General features: G+C 34.4%; 1 protein-coding gene across 1 annotated transcript in view; it reads left to right on the top strand.

Moving 5' to 3' along the window:
* The window catches only part of DHX36 (DEAH-box helicase 36), a 50,221-nt gene that overhangs the window by 15,380 nt on the left and 18,290 nt on the right, over window positions 1-16,551 (top strand). The window contains exons 4-14 of the mRNA XM_032629867.1: window positions 401-439; window positions 1,828-1,998; window positions 3,726-3,805; window positions 4,537-4,611; window positions 4,757-4,923; window positions 6,473-6,554; window positions 10,388-10,528; window positions 10,807-10,909; window positions 11,841-11,928; window positions 14,677-14,732; window positions 16,210-16,274. Of these exons, the coding sequence (XP_032485758.1) occupies window positions 401-439; window positions 1,828-1,998; window positions 3,726-3,805; window positions 4,537-4,611; window positions 4,757-4,923; window positions 6,473-6,554; window positions 10,388-10,528; window positions 10,807-10,909; window positions 11,841-11,928; window positions 14,677-14,732; window positions 16,210-16,274 (1,067 nt within the window). The remainder of the gene's footprint in view (window positions 1-400; window positions 440-1,827; window positions 1,999-3,725; window positions 3,806-4,536; window positions 4,612-4,756; window positions 4,924-6,472; window positions 6,555-10,387; window positions 10,529-10,806; window positions 10,910-11,840; window positions 11,929-14,676; window positions 14,733-16,209; window positions 16,275-16,551) is intronic.

The following is a 16,551-nucleotide window of genomic DNA, read 5'->3' as shown; positions in this document are numbered from 1 at the left end:
TGACGTATCTATGGTTGCACAGCTCGAAACAAAACCAAGTCTAAAATTTAGGTGTGTTTAAGAGCTCAACTTTTTAATCCTTGGTAATATGCCATATTTTTCTTTCAGTTATAAATTTTTTTAAACATTATTTTTCCACTTTTTAGATGCCTGTCATTCTCCTGTGTTTACCAAAGACTAAATAAGACATTCCCTGTTCTCAGACAGCTTATAATCTCATTGCTAAGTTCATTAGTTCTTTTTTATAAAAATTCTTTAAGTCTTGACACCTCACATAAGCTGTGAGGTAATACTTTTGCACTCTTAACATATATATCTATGATATATTCTGTTTACCAGGATTATAATTTGATTACATTTCTTTTGTAAAAAAAATTAAAAACTTTTTTTTTAATTTCAGCATTTCAGGGAAAAGCTGCCTTCATATGGAATGCAAAAGGTAAAATAAATATACACTATTTAATTTGATTTGCAAAATGTTTAAATACATTTTTTTAAAGCTCTATATCAAGAAGAAATATAAATTAATGAACCTTTCCCTAAAGGATATTCTTGGAAGTTAATTTTATTCCTTTGAATTGTTGAAGGACTTAAAAAAAAACAAAAAAAAACCCAGTTCTGAAACAATTTTCCTGAAGTTTTCTCATATGTCCATGAGTTTAAAAATAGAATTTTCACTTGTAAGTTGCTTTGGATAAATAACCCTTGCTCTTAATTTGAGATCAAATATTTTAATTAAAATTGGGGCACTGCTGAAAATACAGTGCTTTAATTAACTTACTATGTTTCCTCATACAATCATCCTGTGTAGAATAATATAGTCTCCTATCCTTCTTTGACTTCCTAACCTTCCTTTATTTTTCTTTCCTTTTTATAGCACTTACTACCACCTGACATGTGTATCTTCCCCTCCTAGCAGTGTTAAGTTCTTGAGGACAGAGTCTATTTTGTTCACTATGTACCTCTTGACTCAGAACAGTGCCTAACATTCTGTAGACCCCCAGTAAATATTTGTTGAATGAATGAATCACATTCTACTTCTCAGTACTTGCCACCTGTAATTTCAGTGTTGAAACTTGGAACTTGTTCTGATATATATGAGGTGGTAGAATAGATAAGAAATTTTTAAATGGTGGGTTTTCATGTTAGATTGTTTCATAGATAAAGATACCTCATGACACCCCTTTGAAGTAGTGGGATGGTTTTGTTAGTATGGTGAATATTACTTTAAAAATACTCGTGTTTATCTAAACCTTATAAGAAAGAATATCTTTCCCAAGTAGGCAGTTTTCTAGATATCTGAATTTTAGTCGTTTGATTTAGGTATTTAAAACTTGTCTTTATTTTAATTATTTGAAAGGGAGTCGTCTTAAATTATACTCTTCCTTGTTCTTGAAAACAGTATACAAAACTTATCCTGCAGACAAAGCCATATTTATGATTTATGATATAAATCCTTAATGTTCCTAGTAGTTTTTTAGGTATCAGGGGATTTGCCTAGTACTCAGTAGCCCCACATGTCACCATTCTTTTTAATTTATGTTAATTCTTATGTATGGTTTTATAACCTGTCTCTTCTTGTTCTTGTCAGTGTGTTTTTCATTAACAGAGCCATGGCTCTGTTCTTTTTATAATTTGGTGCTTCTTATCTCTTGAAAACTGGTAGATCCAGATATCCAAACTGCCAGCATTGCATATAACAGAATTTTAGAAGTATTAATATGCTTGTTAAAAACAATTACCTTCAGTTTGGTAGGATTTTGGTAACTATCTTTTCAGACTTAGTCAACATGTGATGTTCTTCACTTATTTTCCCTTTTGAAATAGGAATTGGTAAATATGATCGATAACCATCAGGTAACAGTAGTAAGTGGTGAAACTGGTTGTGGAAAAACCACTCAAGTTACTCAGTTCATTTTGGATAACTACATTGAAAGAGGAAAAGGATCTGCATGCAGGATAGTTTGTACTCAGCCAAGAAGAATTAGTGCCATTTCAGTAAGTAATCTTTCACTTTTTAAAATTCCCCACTTTGTTTTCTGTTCTCCTATGTAGTCCTGCTAGAACTTACTGATTTTGAAGGTTGGGGTGATTTTTTATTAGGTTTAAGATATGTTGCTATAAAAGCAAAATTTGGTTAACAAGTATTTGGTAGTAAAGCCCAAAAAATTAACCTCTCTCTCTGTTAGTGATAATAGATGTTTAGGAGTCAAGATAAATTAAAAATCCAGACAATTTTCAGTATAAAAGTAAAAGAACAAAAAATTGATAATGTTTATAGAATTGATTAGGAGCTTCAAATAATCTGCATCATTAGATGCTTTACATTTTACTCCCTGATTCATTCAATACTGTTTTCGGCACTCTCTGATTGTTTTTTTCAGTATATAAGTACACTGAGTGGTGGTAGCTGTATTTCTGACGTTTTAATGCAATTCAGTAAGAGGGAATTTGTCGTAAAAAAATAAGGTATTGTTTCAGGTTTATCATTAAGCAGGTATAAGTACATGTTTATTACAAATAACATTTTTTGTGTTTAGTTAGATGACCTAGTTAAATATATGAGTTATATGTTCTTTAAAAATGTTCGGGGTTTCTTACAACATTCATTGTATATAGTACATTTATTTCAGTGTTACGGAATTCTGTGTGTAAATTTAAATTATGAAGATTTATGGTTGTATTTGGTTTTATGATAGTACTATTTATTACATCTCTAAGTCATTTAATACAGAATCTGGTCAGGAACTGCATTACCAATTATAGCATTGTTTTGTAGGAGCTACTATATACGTTTTTTAAACTATGGTTTCTAAGAGATACTATTTTAAAAAAAGTAAAGCAGCAGTCTTTATGGGAGGACGATATTCCTAGAAATGGCATAGGTTCATAGAATGGTGAAAAGTAAGCCATTTTTGTCATAACACTGTTATATAGCCTAACTTAAGTTAAAAATCTAATCTTATCATTTTCACTAATATATGAGGGTATATATTGACAGTAAGGAGAAATGCAAATTAGGTTATTTCTTTGCTTATTTTTCTAAGATCTGTTGGTATTTGAATGGGCAGTTTAATCAGTAGCAGAAAGTGAAGTAATGGTCCAAGTCAGTTTATATGGGATAGAATGATTGAAAACTTTTCCTTCTGAAGTATTATTTCTCAAAAACTAATCATGTCATTTTCTATTTCTAACCTTATAAATCATTGTTCTGTCACTAGATGACTGGTGGTTACTTTTAGTTCTACAAATCAGTGTTGGATTATAAGATTTCATCTGTCTAGAGCTTATCTTTGGCAGCCATAACTTTAAGAACATAACCAAGAACTAGAAGTTAAGCCTACCAATCTCTACGAAAAAGAAACAAATGAAAAATAGTATCAACGTATGTTTACCCTCAAATTATATACAAGTTTTACAAGTTTAGATTACGATTTCCAACTTTATTTTAAAAGACAAAGGTAGAGAGGATTTATAGAAAGTTGCTTTGAAAATAGTTATGAGGGAGAATTTCAGAGGAAATGAGAAGTAAACATAAGAAGCAGGTTGTCTTCAGCTCTTAAGGGACACAGTTTTAGATACCTCAGATTTTAATATCTGTTTCTATTTTTTTAATTCTGAAAATCTAATGGATAGTGTTTCAGCAACCAGATTTTCATAGACATTCACGATATTTACTGTAAAGGAGATGTTTTCTTTGTAACTGTACTTTATTTTAATTAAAGGTTGCAGAGAGAGTGGCTGCAGAAAGGGCAGAATCTTGTGGCAATGGTAATAGTACCGGATACCAAATTCGTCTCCAGAGGTAAAGAATGTTCACTTGTTTACAGGTAGATTTTAGTGAAACTTTGAAATTAGAGATCCAAAAGAAAGATCTTTCCCCTATTTTTATGCTGATTATTGCTATTAGAATTAAAGTAACTGCAACATATGAGGCTTGCAACCCACAAAATCATTTTTTTAACCCAAATTCAGATTTGGATTGCCATTTTAAGATGTCTTTTACATTATGGAATGATTAGAAAGATAACATTTTTCCTGGTTATATGTTAGTAGACCATCACTCACTCTGAAAAGGAGTTGACCTCCTGTATATTTTGATACCACCTGCAGCCACTGACTGACTGAATTTAGTTTTGTGTCTTTAACCCCCTATCCCATTCCACTGTATTTCTTTAGTCCTTCTCTGCAGGTCAAGATTCCATTTACCTTTTTAAATGAATTGATTTTCTAATCACTGAACAGAAGTTTAGTTCTCTAAATATTTGGTCTTTTTCTGAATGGTAGCACTTTTGCTTTTAAAAAGAAATCATTAACGTTGTATCATAACAGAAATAATGTATAATGAACTTGAAGCTAGTATGTCTCATAACTGTATCATTGTAAGGGTTCCAGTAACTAAAATTTAAGTATGAAGTTTTTCATTAAAACTGAAAAAAAAATTTTTAATTGAAGATATTCTTTTAAACTTTTGTAGTACTTAAGTAATTTATTAGTAAAGAAAACCAAGAATTAACTCATGTCTTTCATTCACAGTCGGTTGCCAAGGAAACAGGGTTCTATCTTATATTGTACGACAGGAATTATCCTTCAGTGGCTTCAGTCAGACCCGTGAGTATGTTTCAACTCAGGACATTTAGTTAAATGTTATCAGAAGATGTAATTAGGAAACTGGATTTTATTAATTTATGTAAAAGTAAAATGATTCTGTTTTTGAATTTTGTGCCGAGTAACGAACTTTACACTTCTGCTTTAGGCATTTGTCCAGTGTTAGTCATATCGTGCTTGATGAAATCCATGAGAGAAATCTACAGTCAGATGTTTTAATGACTGTTGTTAAAGATCTTCTCAATTATCGACCTGACCTGAAAATAGTTTTGATGAGTGCAACATTGAATGCTGAGAAATTTTCAGAATATTTTGGTGAGTAAAATTTATGGTTGTTACTTTAGAAAGTTATCACAAAGCCATTGAATTTAGAAACAGTTTTTTAAAGAAAACTAATATAGTGCTAGGTACAGAGTAGTCAAAATAAATGTTTAGCAGTTCATTTTATTTGAATATTCATCTACCCTCTAGTCTCACAGAGAATTGGGCCTGTTTTTTAAAAATGTGGCATCATCTCTGTTCTTATAGTGAAGACATGTAGCCTTTTGGTGCTTCCACCAGATAATTAAGGTGACATCAATGAAGTCAAAGCACAGATTTGAAGAATTTTATAAACTTTTTTTGTGATTCTTCTGTGGCTTTTATGTAATATCACAGGCTAGGGTGGCAGTTTGCTAATAACAGTAATAACTAGCAACCACTGTGGAATACCTTCAATGTGCCAGGTAGTGTATTTGGCATGTCTTCATCAGTCCTCATAATACCTTGTGAAGTAGGTGCTATTCTTATTTTTACAGATGAGGAAACAGCCTCAGAGTAGTTAAGTAGCTTACCCAAGGTTGCATATTTAACAGAGACTCAAGATGATTTGAAACTAAATTTGAGGGAATTCCCTGGCAGTCCAGCCGTTAGGACTCAGTGCTTTCACTTCTGGGGCCCGGGTTCAGTCCCTGGTCAGGGAACTAAGATCCCACAAGCTGCACAGAGTGGCCAAAATATAAAAAAAGAAACTAAATTTGACTAGCTGCAGAGTACATTCTTTTAAAATTATGCCTTACTGTCTCTCCTGCTTAAATTGTTGGAGCAAGGAGAAAAGGGAATTAAAATGGAATAGAACTATAATGTGTTTATATTCAGCCCGGTTGACCCTCAAAGCCTTGTGAGATTAGTTGAGCATAGTATACTTTGTCTTTGTCTCTGTCTCAGTCCTTTTTGACGAGAAATCCAGAACTAGCTTTGAGTAAACTTACGCAAGTCAGAGGCAGAGTTTGGTGCCACCTCAGATACTTTGATATGTGTCTACAGTGCTGGCCTTCGTTTACAGTGTATATGGTTTATTTTGTTCGATACAAAAAACCTAAATAGCATTTAATAACAATACTAAGACTTATTTTTTCACTAATGATTCTAAAATAGTAAGCAACAGTTTAATATTTGGTCAGGTCTTACTTTAACTACGTTTCTTCTTTCCATAATTCTGGATACCACAGGGGTTACGTTTCTTATGTAGATTTCACTAAAACTTAGGTTCTCATGGCACTATCTTGGCTAATGACGAAGAGAAGTAGACTTAATAGGTCTTGAATCCAACTTAAAATACTCTGTTTTTTGGTATTCTGGGTTACTTTGTAGAACTGTGAGATGTGTGTACAGTTTGGCAACAGTAAATCAGTACTGAGTGAACACTAGACTGCTGATTTTATTAAATTAGATATGGAAAAATAAGGTAGAGCTGTAAAAGTGTCAGGACCGCTTTCTGAAGTTAAAACTAATGGAGTCATTGTCCTATTTACAGTCTGTTGAGTTGTTTTTGGGTTTTTTTTGAACATTCAAGTACAGATTTATGTTTTATCTACCATGATAGGTAACTGTCCAATGATACATATACCTGGTTTTACTTTTCCGGTTGTGGAGTATCTTTTGGAAGATATAATTGAAAAAACAAGGTAAGTAAATATTAGGAACTAAAAGAGATTAAAAATACTAACATGTCACCATTTTGTCAAACTTTAGTCTCAGAAACTCACCCTTAAAACTGTTTCGAACTCATCTCTAAAACATTGTTTTTCCTTAAATCAGGGATTCCCAAACTTGGTTGCACATTAAAATGACCTGGAGCTTTTTAAAACCCACATTCACACTTCATACCATAATTATATTACAGAGTCTAGGCTGGTAGCCAAGTGTCAGTGTTGTTTAAGGACCCCTGGGCAGTAAAGTTTGGGAACCTCTGTCTTTAGCGCTGAACCTCTCTTCTGGTTCTCCTACCTGGTATTCATTCTCTTTTGCTGGCTTCTATTCCCCACCCTTTAAATATGATTTCCCCCTAGAGTTCTCACTTATACTTTTCTCAGCCTTTTATTTCACTGTTAAATCTTTTTTCCATGACCATAGTTCCAAATTTTCAGAACTATTTTCCAGTAGCTTGCAGAACTACAGCTTCAGAACTGAAGCTCTTCCTGAATTCTAAACTTGTTATCTAACTCTATACTCAACAGCATTGCAGTACCACAGATTTCTTGAACCCCACATTTTTCAAACAGAAATCATGATCTTATATTTGATTCCCGCCATGCTTCCACCAAAAAATTAAAGCAGTCTGTGTTGCTTAGTATGCCTTATTATAATGGTTACTCCTATTATCCTCCACCCAGTTGTCTAAGCTGTAAATCAAAAGAGCTGGTGTTTATCAAGCAGTTATATACCAGGATATGTTAACTGCTTTACATGCTCAGTAACCAAACTACTCTAAGTCATTCTATATGCCATCCCACTCTGCCCCTCAAAAACCCGGAGAGCTTTCTCCTTGAACATACCTTCTCATTTTTATTTCTTCTACTTAAGGTCCTTATTATCTCTCCTGTGTTAATATAATAGTTCCTCTCTTGGCACTGTGGTCTTCACTCTTACAACTGCTGCCATCTATTTTCCAAACAAATCTGGTCATGTGAGCTTTCTCCCCCAGGGCATGCCCCTTGAGATTTCTTTTTGAAAACTGATTGAGGAACCTTTATTGGTATGTCATGGCCTGTAGCAGAGCTCCTCAGCTGGTAGGCCCAAGTTATTGATCCCCTCAGCACTGGTCATTAGCTGCTAGAAGGCTTCTCGAGGAGCTGTACAAAATTATGTTAGTATTCCTTGATGAGGAAGGGCTGGGAAAGCACAGCCCCGTAGGATCAGGTTCCAGTTCCTTAGCCTGTCACCCCAAGGCTCTTTTACAGTCTGGCCCTGTCCTCTCTTTCTAGCCTCATGCATCCCATGGTCTGCACATCCTAAATGCACTATTCTCTAGTCTGCCATCTTGTGCCCTTTCATGACTTTATGCTTTGTTACGTGCTATTTCCTCCTTTTAGAGCTACGTTTGCCACCTTCGTCATCTTTTCATCTATAAACTGTTATGTAAGAACAAATTCCAGCTTCATTGCCCATTAAGCCTTCTCTGATGCCTCTCACAGAGTGAGTTACCTTCTCAACAAGACTCCCAGAGCACTTCTGTCATATCTCTTGTAACACTTATTGCCATGTAATGTATCTTTTTATATTTGCCTCTTGCACTAGATTTCAAATTTTCAAGGTCGAGGATTTTGTCCTGTTCATCTTTGTGACTAGTGCATAGCATAGTGCCTGGCCTGTAGTAAACATCTGAAAAATATATGGACAGATGTAGAAACATTTGTGGTGAGATTTTTTTTCAAGATTCCACAGCTTACTTGTTAAAGGAGAAAATTAGGAAGTGATAATGGGAAGGTGAGAACAAAGATCCTGCTGCATATTTCACATGGAGAAGTCAGCTTTTGAGTGGACTTTATTTAACAGATATTTTTTAAACTTGATGGCTTGCACTGTGCACTAAGATCTGAGCATAAAACAAGTGAAAGACTCATTACACACCCTCAGAACTTATATCTAGATAGGGAGACATACAAGCTATTACTATAAGGCGTGATTGACCTGTTCCGGGGAAGTGAGAGTACATTGGAAATGAGTTTATAAAGCAGGTATAGGCTGGATAAGTCAGGAAAGTAGTGAAATCAGTGTAGCAAAGAGGGAAGTGTGTATGTCAGGGAGGAACATATAAAAGTGAAAGTGTATGTTGGTCTTCCATGCTCTGGTTTTATCATCAATGCTTATACATTTTTATGCTCTCCCTCCTCAATTCCACTTTCTACCATGTGTCCCATTTCCTACCATAGCACATTTACCAGTTGTTTTCTAAGATAATAATAGGCAACAGCTTGACAATAAAAGCAAAGTTCCAGGGATCAGTAATCTAAAATTACATAAAGATGGATTGCTTTCTTAAGGTCCCCATAAGGCAGGGAATGTACAAGGAATGGTAGCAAAGGGGAGTCTCTTGAAGCAAAAGGATGGTATCTGTGCACTTGTCATTCTTCAGCCAGCCTAAGAGGGGAGGTGAAGTAGGGTGGTCATTGGATAGAAGTTTTCAGCAGAGGCCCCCAGCTGTTCCTTTCCCAGAAGAAGAGCTGCACTACAGGGAAGTAGGGAAGAAAGTAGGTGAGGTGTTACAGAGGGTTGTGATTGGGTTCTTGGGGAGGGGGGTTAAAGGTTACCTCGGTTTTTGGAATTGCTGGGAAGGGAGCCAACTGTGGGTCCATCCTGCTGACTAGACTAATCTCTGTCTCAGGTTGTCCTACCTCACGTTGGTGCCTCTATATGTATCGAAGACTTAGGGGAATCCTGGGTCACAGGTACTGAATAGGGAAGGGGATTGATTAATACTTTTGGGGTGTCTGCTATGTGTCAGGCACTGTGCTTTATCACTTTTTTTTTTTTAATTCTCATACAATACTGTTAAAAGAGTATTAGTCTCTCAAATAAGGAAACTAAAGACCAGAGGTTTATACCTTGCCCAAGGTCACACAGCTAGTCAATGGCAGAGCAAGGACATCAGTCCCATTCTGTCTGACTCACGAAGCCCATGCTCCAAATCCCCCATTCCATCTGGATGCTCTCCTCCAGGTGAACTCTGAGGGGCTTTGGGGTTAAAGTGTAGGTTCATTTTTCTTTGTCCCTCTCTACTCCCATGCCTCTGAGAACCCACTTATGGTAGGTGACATTCTTGGGCAGATGTGCCCTCTGCTTTTAGCAGTCACTGCAGCATGGTGGAATCAAAGCATAGCATTGGACTGACACGTAAGAGATTGGAATGCTGATTCTCGCTCTGCTGTTACTATGTCTGTGAGACTGAGCAGAACTAAGTAGTTCTCAAGCATGGGTCTGTAGATCTCTACACTGTCTGAATCTCCTGGGGCACTAATTAAAATTCCTGGATTAGCAGACCCCAGCCAGACCTACTGAATCCAAATCAAAATATAGGATTTAGGAGTCTGTTTTACAAACTCCCCAGGGGATTCTTATGTGCACTCAGGTTTGGAAACCTCCTATATTCAAAATCTGAGTCTTCTAGGCAATCATTAACTTATTTTAGACTTACATTAATGTTAACTTTTGATTTAAAAGCAAATTCAAACTTAAAGATGGAAGTTACTCTAGTTATTTTTAAATTTTTATTGCTGAAGATGATCTAGAAGTTTATATATATACTGTGATAGAGAAGAATGATTTTTATCTAAAATGTCATTTTATATGTTAATACTTGGCAGTAAATTTATGTTTAACTAGCATTCACTAGAAAGGATAGTGAAGATGTTCTTTAAAGTTTCTTTTTAAAATCCTAAATGTAAAATAGAGATATTGAATATTAGCTAAAACCAGAGTTTCAAAAAAGTGAAGCTATTTAAGAATGTTTTTATTTTAGATATGTTCCAGAACAAAAAGAACACAGATCCCAGTTTAAGAGGGGTTTCATGCAAGGGCATGTAAATAGACAAGAAAAAGAAGAAAAAGAAGCAATCTATAAAGAACGCTGGCCAGGTTATGTAAGGGAATTGCGAAAAAGGTAAGTCTGTTTTGTTTGAAAGTGAACACGGTGGCTAAATGACTAAAACAAAAAGCAGAATTGTCTTGATTTCGTACGCATTTAAGGATAGCATTGTAAGTCTCATTCTAGCTGAATACTGTACTGATTTGACTTGTAAACACTATCATAATCCCAGTAATTCTTTCCTATTTATTATGTTTTCCCATTTACAGATTGAGTTAATTATAAGATTTTATAGCAAGTTAAACTTCAGGAAACTATCAAGTATTTCATGGCTTTCTATTTGACTTTGATAGGTATTCTCCAAGCACTATAGATGTTATAGGAATGATGGATGATGATAAAGTTGATCTGAATTTGATTGCTGCCCTTATTCGATACATTGTTTTGGAAGAAGAGGTTAGTTTTGTTTTTAAGTTTCAAAATTGAAATACAATTTCAATTTTATTTTTGTATCAAGGCCATGAAAAAAAATTTTCTTAAATGCTATAAAAAAAAATAACCTATGGAAGAAATGGCTTTTGACACCAGAAATAGGAATTTCATAATACCAAAGATTTAGGCATTTGACCAGTTTGAAGAAAAGACTAAACAAGTGAAATGTCTGGATTATAAATCCAATTTTTAAAAAGTGAACTTACGGAAATGAAATTGAGCTATTTGTAATGAGATGGATAGACCTAGAGTCTGTCATACAGAGTGAAGTAAGTCAGAAAGAAAAAGACAAATACCGTATGCTAACACATATATATGGAATTTAAGGGGAAAAAATGTCATGAAGAACCTAGGGGTAAGATAGGAATAAAGACGCAGACCTACTGGAGAACGGACTTGAGGGTATGGGGAGGGGGAGGGGTGAGTTTTGACAGGGCGAGAGAGAGTCATGGACATATACACACTAACAAACGTAGTAAGGTAGATAGCTGGGGGGAAGCAGCCGCAAGGCACAGGGATATTAGCTCGGTGCTTTGTGACAGCCTGGAAGGGTGGGATGGGGAGAGTGGGAGGGAGGGAGACGCAAGAGGGAAGACATATGGGAACATATGTATATGTATAGCTGATTCACTTTGTTATAAAGCAGAAACTAACACACCATTGTAAAGCAATTATACCCCAATAAAGATGTTTAAAAAAAAAAAAAGATATGAAAATATAATGATATTTATTTATTAACCTAAAAAAAAAGTGAACTTATGTTCTTTAGTTATAATTGGTAACTAAAGTTATCTTGAGCTAGTATAATTTTAATGAAGACTTAATTGGGCACAGAATTGTACTTAGTGTATTTTGTTATGTGATCCTTTGTAATGGTTCTTTCTCCTCCATATAGGATGGTGCAATATTGGTCTTTCTACCAGGTTGGGACAATATCAGTACTTTACATGATCTCTTGATGTCACAAGTGATGTTTAAATCAGGTATTATAGAAATGCATTTTATTGTAATTCCAAGAGTGGTACTTGAATCATATGTAGCCTGGTTATTTTCTTTCATTTGAGCTTGGTGGTCTTAGTCCAGGTTGGGTTTTTTCAAAAGTTGGATCTTACTTTTTTCTTTTTTTTTTTTTTTTTTTCTTGGAAGTTCTATGTCAGAGATGAAGATGGTAGGTATGTAGTGAAGTTCCTTATTTAGTGTTATGGTGAGACTATTCTTCCTCTCTTCCTAAATTTGCCTAATAAAATTGAGTTCATAAAGTTAAGATGTTGGCTTTGAAGTTTTTGTTTTTCACTCACTTTTGCATTTAGTTGGGCAGAAAAGAAGCTTGAATTTATCCGTTAGTCCACTATTTCTCAGCTGCCTATACAGCAGAGTCACCCATGGCACTTCTTTAAAATGCAGATACCCACATCCCAAAATATTAGAATGTGACCTGAACATCTGAATTAAAAAAAAAAAAAAAAGTCCTTAGGTGATTCTGATTGTTTAACAGCATGTTTTTAGAGATATAACCTCTTACATCTTAGAGAAATGCATGGGAACATTTTTCTCCTATGAAATTCAGTTAAAGCTTTTTCAGGAGTCGTCATTAACTTTAGCAAAGCAAATTCTATTTAGTATTTTATAGTTCTGAATATGCTTCCTAACCTTACTCTGTTGAAGTGCTTTTGATACATTTTATTTTTACAGAACACTAAAAAATATTTTGATCTAATTTTATTGGCTAAAATATTTTTTATTCTTTGTTAAATCCCATCATGGTAATGCCCTCAAGGATTCTCTATAATTAAAATTATTTGTAATTATTAATAATTTAAAATTTATTAATAATTTAAAATTATTTATAATTAGAATTATTCTCTAGCCAGAAAAATATTTTTATCTGATCACCATGAGTCCTCTCTAATGAAATACTGCTTTCTCTTCTCCTTGTCATTGATAATCTTTCTCTATAGAAAAAGTATAGCCGTGATTGAACTATACAACTGAATTATTTTTTTAAACAATTGGATTACTTTTTTGGCTGAACCTTCCAATTTTGGCCTCTCCTTCCCCCATCATAAACACTATTGTATGATCTACTTTTCGTTTTAAAGAGTATGGGTGTGTATATATTTTTCTAGAAGAATGCAGGGAAGATCATTTTGGGGGGAGTGGGGAAAGGGTGTAACATACATTATTATAATTGACTTGATTACCTTTCTAATTGAATTATTCTCAAGGATGGAGGTATTTATACTTCCACCACCAGCTTAATTTCTTTTAAAGGAAATCTTTCAAAAATTTAACATACCTAATCTTTAACATCATCTGATAATTGTCTATAATCAGATTTTCCCGTTTTTTTCCCCTAAAGTGTCTTTCACAGCTAGCTTGCTCAGACTATAGAAAAAGTCAAACTGATAGATTGTTTACTGTAGTTCTAGAACATCACTCCCATCCTCTCCTTACTTTACCCATAGTGGAAAAGACTAGGTCTGCAACATTCTGGAACTGTCTGAATCTTTACGGTATCATTTCATTTGATCCTCTCTTACCTCTGTTCCCTTGCAAACTGGAAGTTATATCTGAAGGCTTGGTTCAATTCGAGTTAAGTATTTAGAGTTGATGTATTTCATATCGTGTCACAGAGACAAGTAATTAAGAGCATTCTTTTTTAGCAATAACAATTGTTTGACAGCATTTTACTGCTTTTTAAGTTCAGAGGGGTCAGAGAGAGTCTATGGGGGAGCACCATGTCTCCTTTGAATAACAACAGTTCTTTATCTGGGGGAAATACAGCTATCTAGGGGTCATTTGAGCACTCTTGCTAGAGATGTAAGTCAGGTTGCACTTTGGTAACTATATCTAACTGAAATTTACCCTTGCTTCCTTAACATTCTCTCCTTCCCATTACCGTATTACATCAAACTTTCTGTTTATTGGCTAATAATCATGAATGGGCTTGAGCAACTTCATTTTGAAAGTTAAAACTTCTTATATTCCTAACAATTTTTTTTTAATATGGGTCACTTTTGGAATGTATTACATTTAACCAGTGCTATTCAATTATTTTTAAGTAGGACATGGAAATTTAGTAAGTAATTGGCTTTAAAAATTTAAATATTCTTTGTATGATTAAAGTAGGATTACTCAAAGTCTACAGACATATTCATCCATATTAAGCAAAATCTTTGGTCTTCAGTTAGTGGTGGGAATGGAGTTAATGATTTTTTTAGTATAATTTGAAAAGAGAGCTTCCAACTTTTTTAAGCATTCTTTAGGAATTTAGAATTAAAAAAATATTAACAACATAAAAAGAATCAAGTTGGTCTGATTATCAGGTGGCTTAGCATCTGAATTCATTGTTCCATATATATATATTTTAATAAATTTATTTATTTGCTGCGTTGGGTCTTCGTGTTGCGCGTGGGCTTTCTCTAGTTGCGGTATGCAGGCTTCTCGTTGCGGTGGCTTCTCTTGTTGCAGAGCACAGGCTCTAGGTGCGAAGGCTTCAGTAGTTGTGGCTCACAGGCTCTAGAGCGCAGGCTCAGTAGTTGTGGTGCACGGGCTTAGTTGCTCCACGGCATGTGGGATCTTCCCGGACCAGGGCTCAAACCCATGTCCCCTGCATTGGCAGGCGGATTCTTAACCACTGTGCCACCAGGGAAGTCCCTGTTCCATATTTTTTTGATGGAGCTTTTCTGCAAGTATTTGTCTTAAAGTTTAATTTTCTTTTTAATTTTCAGACAGGTTTCTTATTATACCCTTACATTCACTGATGCCTACAGTTAACCAGACACAGGTATGTTGTTAAATTTATCTTTCAAACTGCAGCAGGCTTTAAGGACTGCTTATTGTAGGTTTTATTTTCTTTTATTTTTTAATGCACATTTTCAAATAGTAATCCATATAAAAAAATACTTCTTTGAGAACCTTTGCAAATAAGTCTTCAGGGAATGATTGCACAAAAAGTTGAATAAGAGAGGCTAATCCACAAATCAAATTAGTTTTGTCGGCATTAGGGAAACGTTTAAAGATTGGTTTTACCAAGAACTTGTTTGGGTTTCCTGAATAAAAGAAAAAGGTATGTGAATACCAATAAAAATAGCTCAACCTAGAAATTAATAATTGACATGTACAGCTTGATATTTGAAATTTTGATTTAACAGAATTAGTACATTTGCAGGCATGAGATTTCAATAATGTATTATTATGGTTTTGGATGTTTTGGCTGTGTCAGATGCAGGGATTTCTCTAGTTAGAATGAACACTGCTTTCTCAAAGGCAAGGTGATTTTCTATTGTTTGCAGTTCCTGGTAGAATGAGATGGATCCATTTTTCCACTCTTTGTAAGAAAATATCATGACATTTTTTATTGAGAGCTTTTTAATATCCTTTCTGCTGGTACCTTAGTCCTGAGTAAGGCTCAGCCTGCTGGATTAGATACAGAGTGCATACCTGAGGGAAGAGAAGAGGAAAGAAAGAGAACTTTTGATTCCAAAGATTGGACAAAATTGTATCCAGTGTGGAGGTACTGCCATCTCTGACACCCTCACCATAAATTATTTATTCCTTTCTTAGAGAATATGTGACTAGACTGGCAAACAACATTTTCTTTATTGATTATCATTTTTATAAACGAGGGGATAAGTTTATGCATTTTTTTGCTTTTCACCCAAGGTGGTACTTGCCATCATGACATTGTAGGATTCGCTATGTGAAGGGGATTTTTTTTAAAAATCCAGTCAAAAAGCTAGTATACGGTGGCACAGCCAGCTGACATTCATTCTGATGATTGGGCATCTGCCTGGTTGGTTGGTGATCTTACCTTTATACTTTTGGGTAATTCGTAATTCTTATCTTTAAACTTCTGTCCCTCTTCCTTAAAAGTTTGACTGTACAATAAGACGTTTATACTCTCCAGCATTTGTTAAAAAACAAATTTTAAATTATCATATTTAAATATTAGTAATTTATATACTACTTAAATATCTATAAAGTCAGATTATCTCTATATTTAAATTATCACATTTCATTTGAAATCCTATTTGTGGTAAGGTTCTGACATCTGTGGGAGATTCAGTTTGGTTTACCAAAAGAATTCTCTGGTATTGAAGATGATGTATACTGTATAAATATATCTATAAATATTAGATGCATATGTCAGTGAACACAGAATTGCTAAAAATGAACAGTACCTGAATTAATTCCTCTATTTGCAAGAATGATGTATCAGAAATTAGTTTACTTTTGGGATTTTGATGTATTTATTCTTACAGGTATTTAAAAGAACCCCTCCTGGTGTTCGGAAAATAGTAATTGCTACCAACATTGCAGAGACTAGGTAAAAATTGTTTTAATTACCAACTACTGATGATTACATTAGTTTTGAGCCCCATAAATTATTAACATACTTTAATCTTTTTCTTCTACAAAATACTTTGTAATTTCTTAAAAGTAAAGCTATTTTAATTTAGTTATGGTAGTGAACATAGGTTTCGTGGGGTTTTTTTCAGCGTATACTAATGTTCTAGCCTCTTTAGAAATAGCCTATTAAGTGGTTGTTTTAATGCTTTCCTAAAGAAGCATGGGGACTGAGGTCAGTTTTTCTGGTTGGGAGT

The sequence above is a fragment of the Phocoena sinus genome, chromosome 4 (genome assembly GCF_008692025.1).
Source record: "Phocoena sinus isolate mPhoSin1 chromosome 4, mPhoSin1.pri, whole genome shotgun sequence".
Classification (NCBI taxonomy): Eukaryota; Metazoa; Chordata; class Mammalia; order Artiodactyla; family Phocoenidae; genus Phocoena; species Phocoena sinus.
The sequence above is the reverse complement of the archived record's forward strand: the minus strand, read 5'-3'. Positions and strand labels throughout refer to the sequence as shown.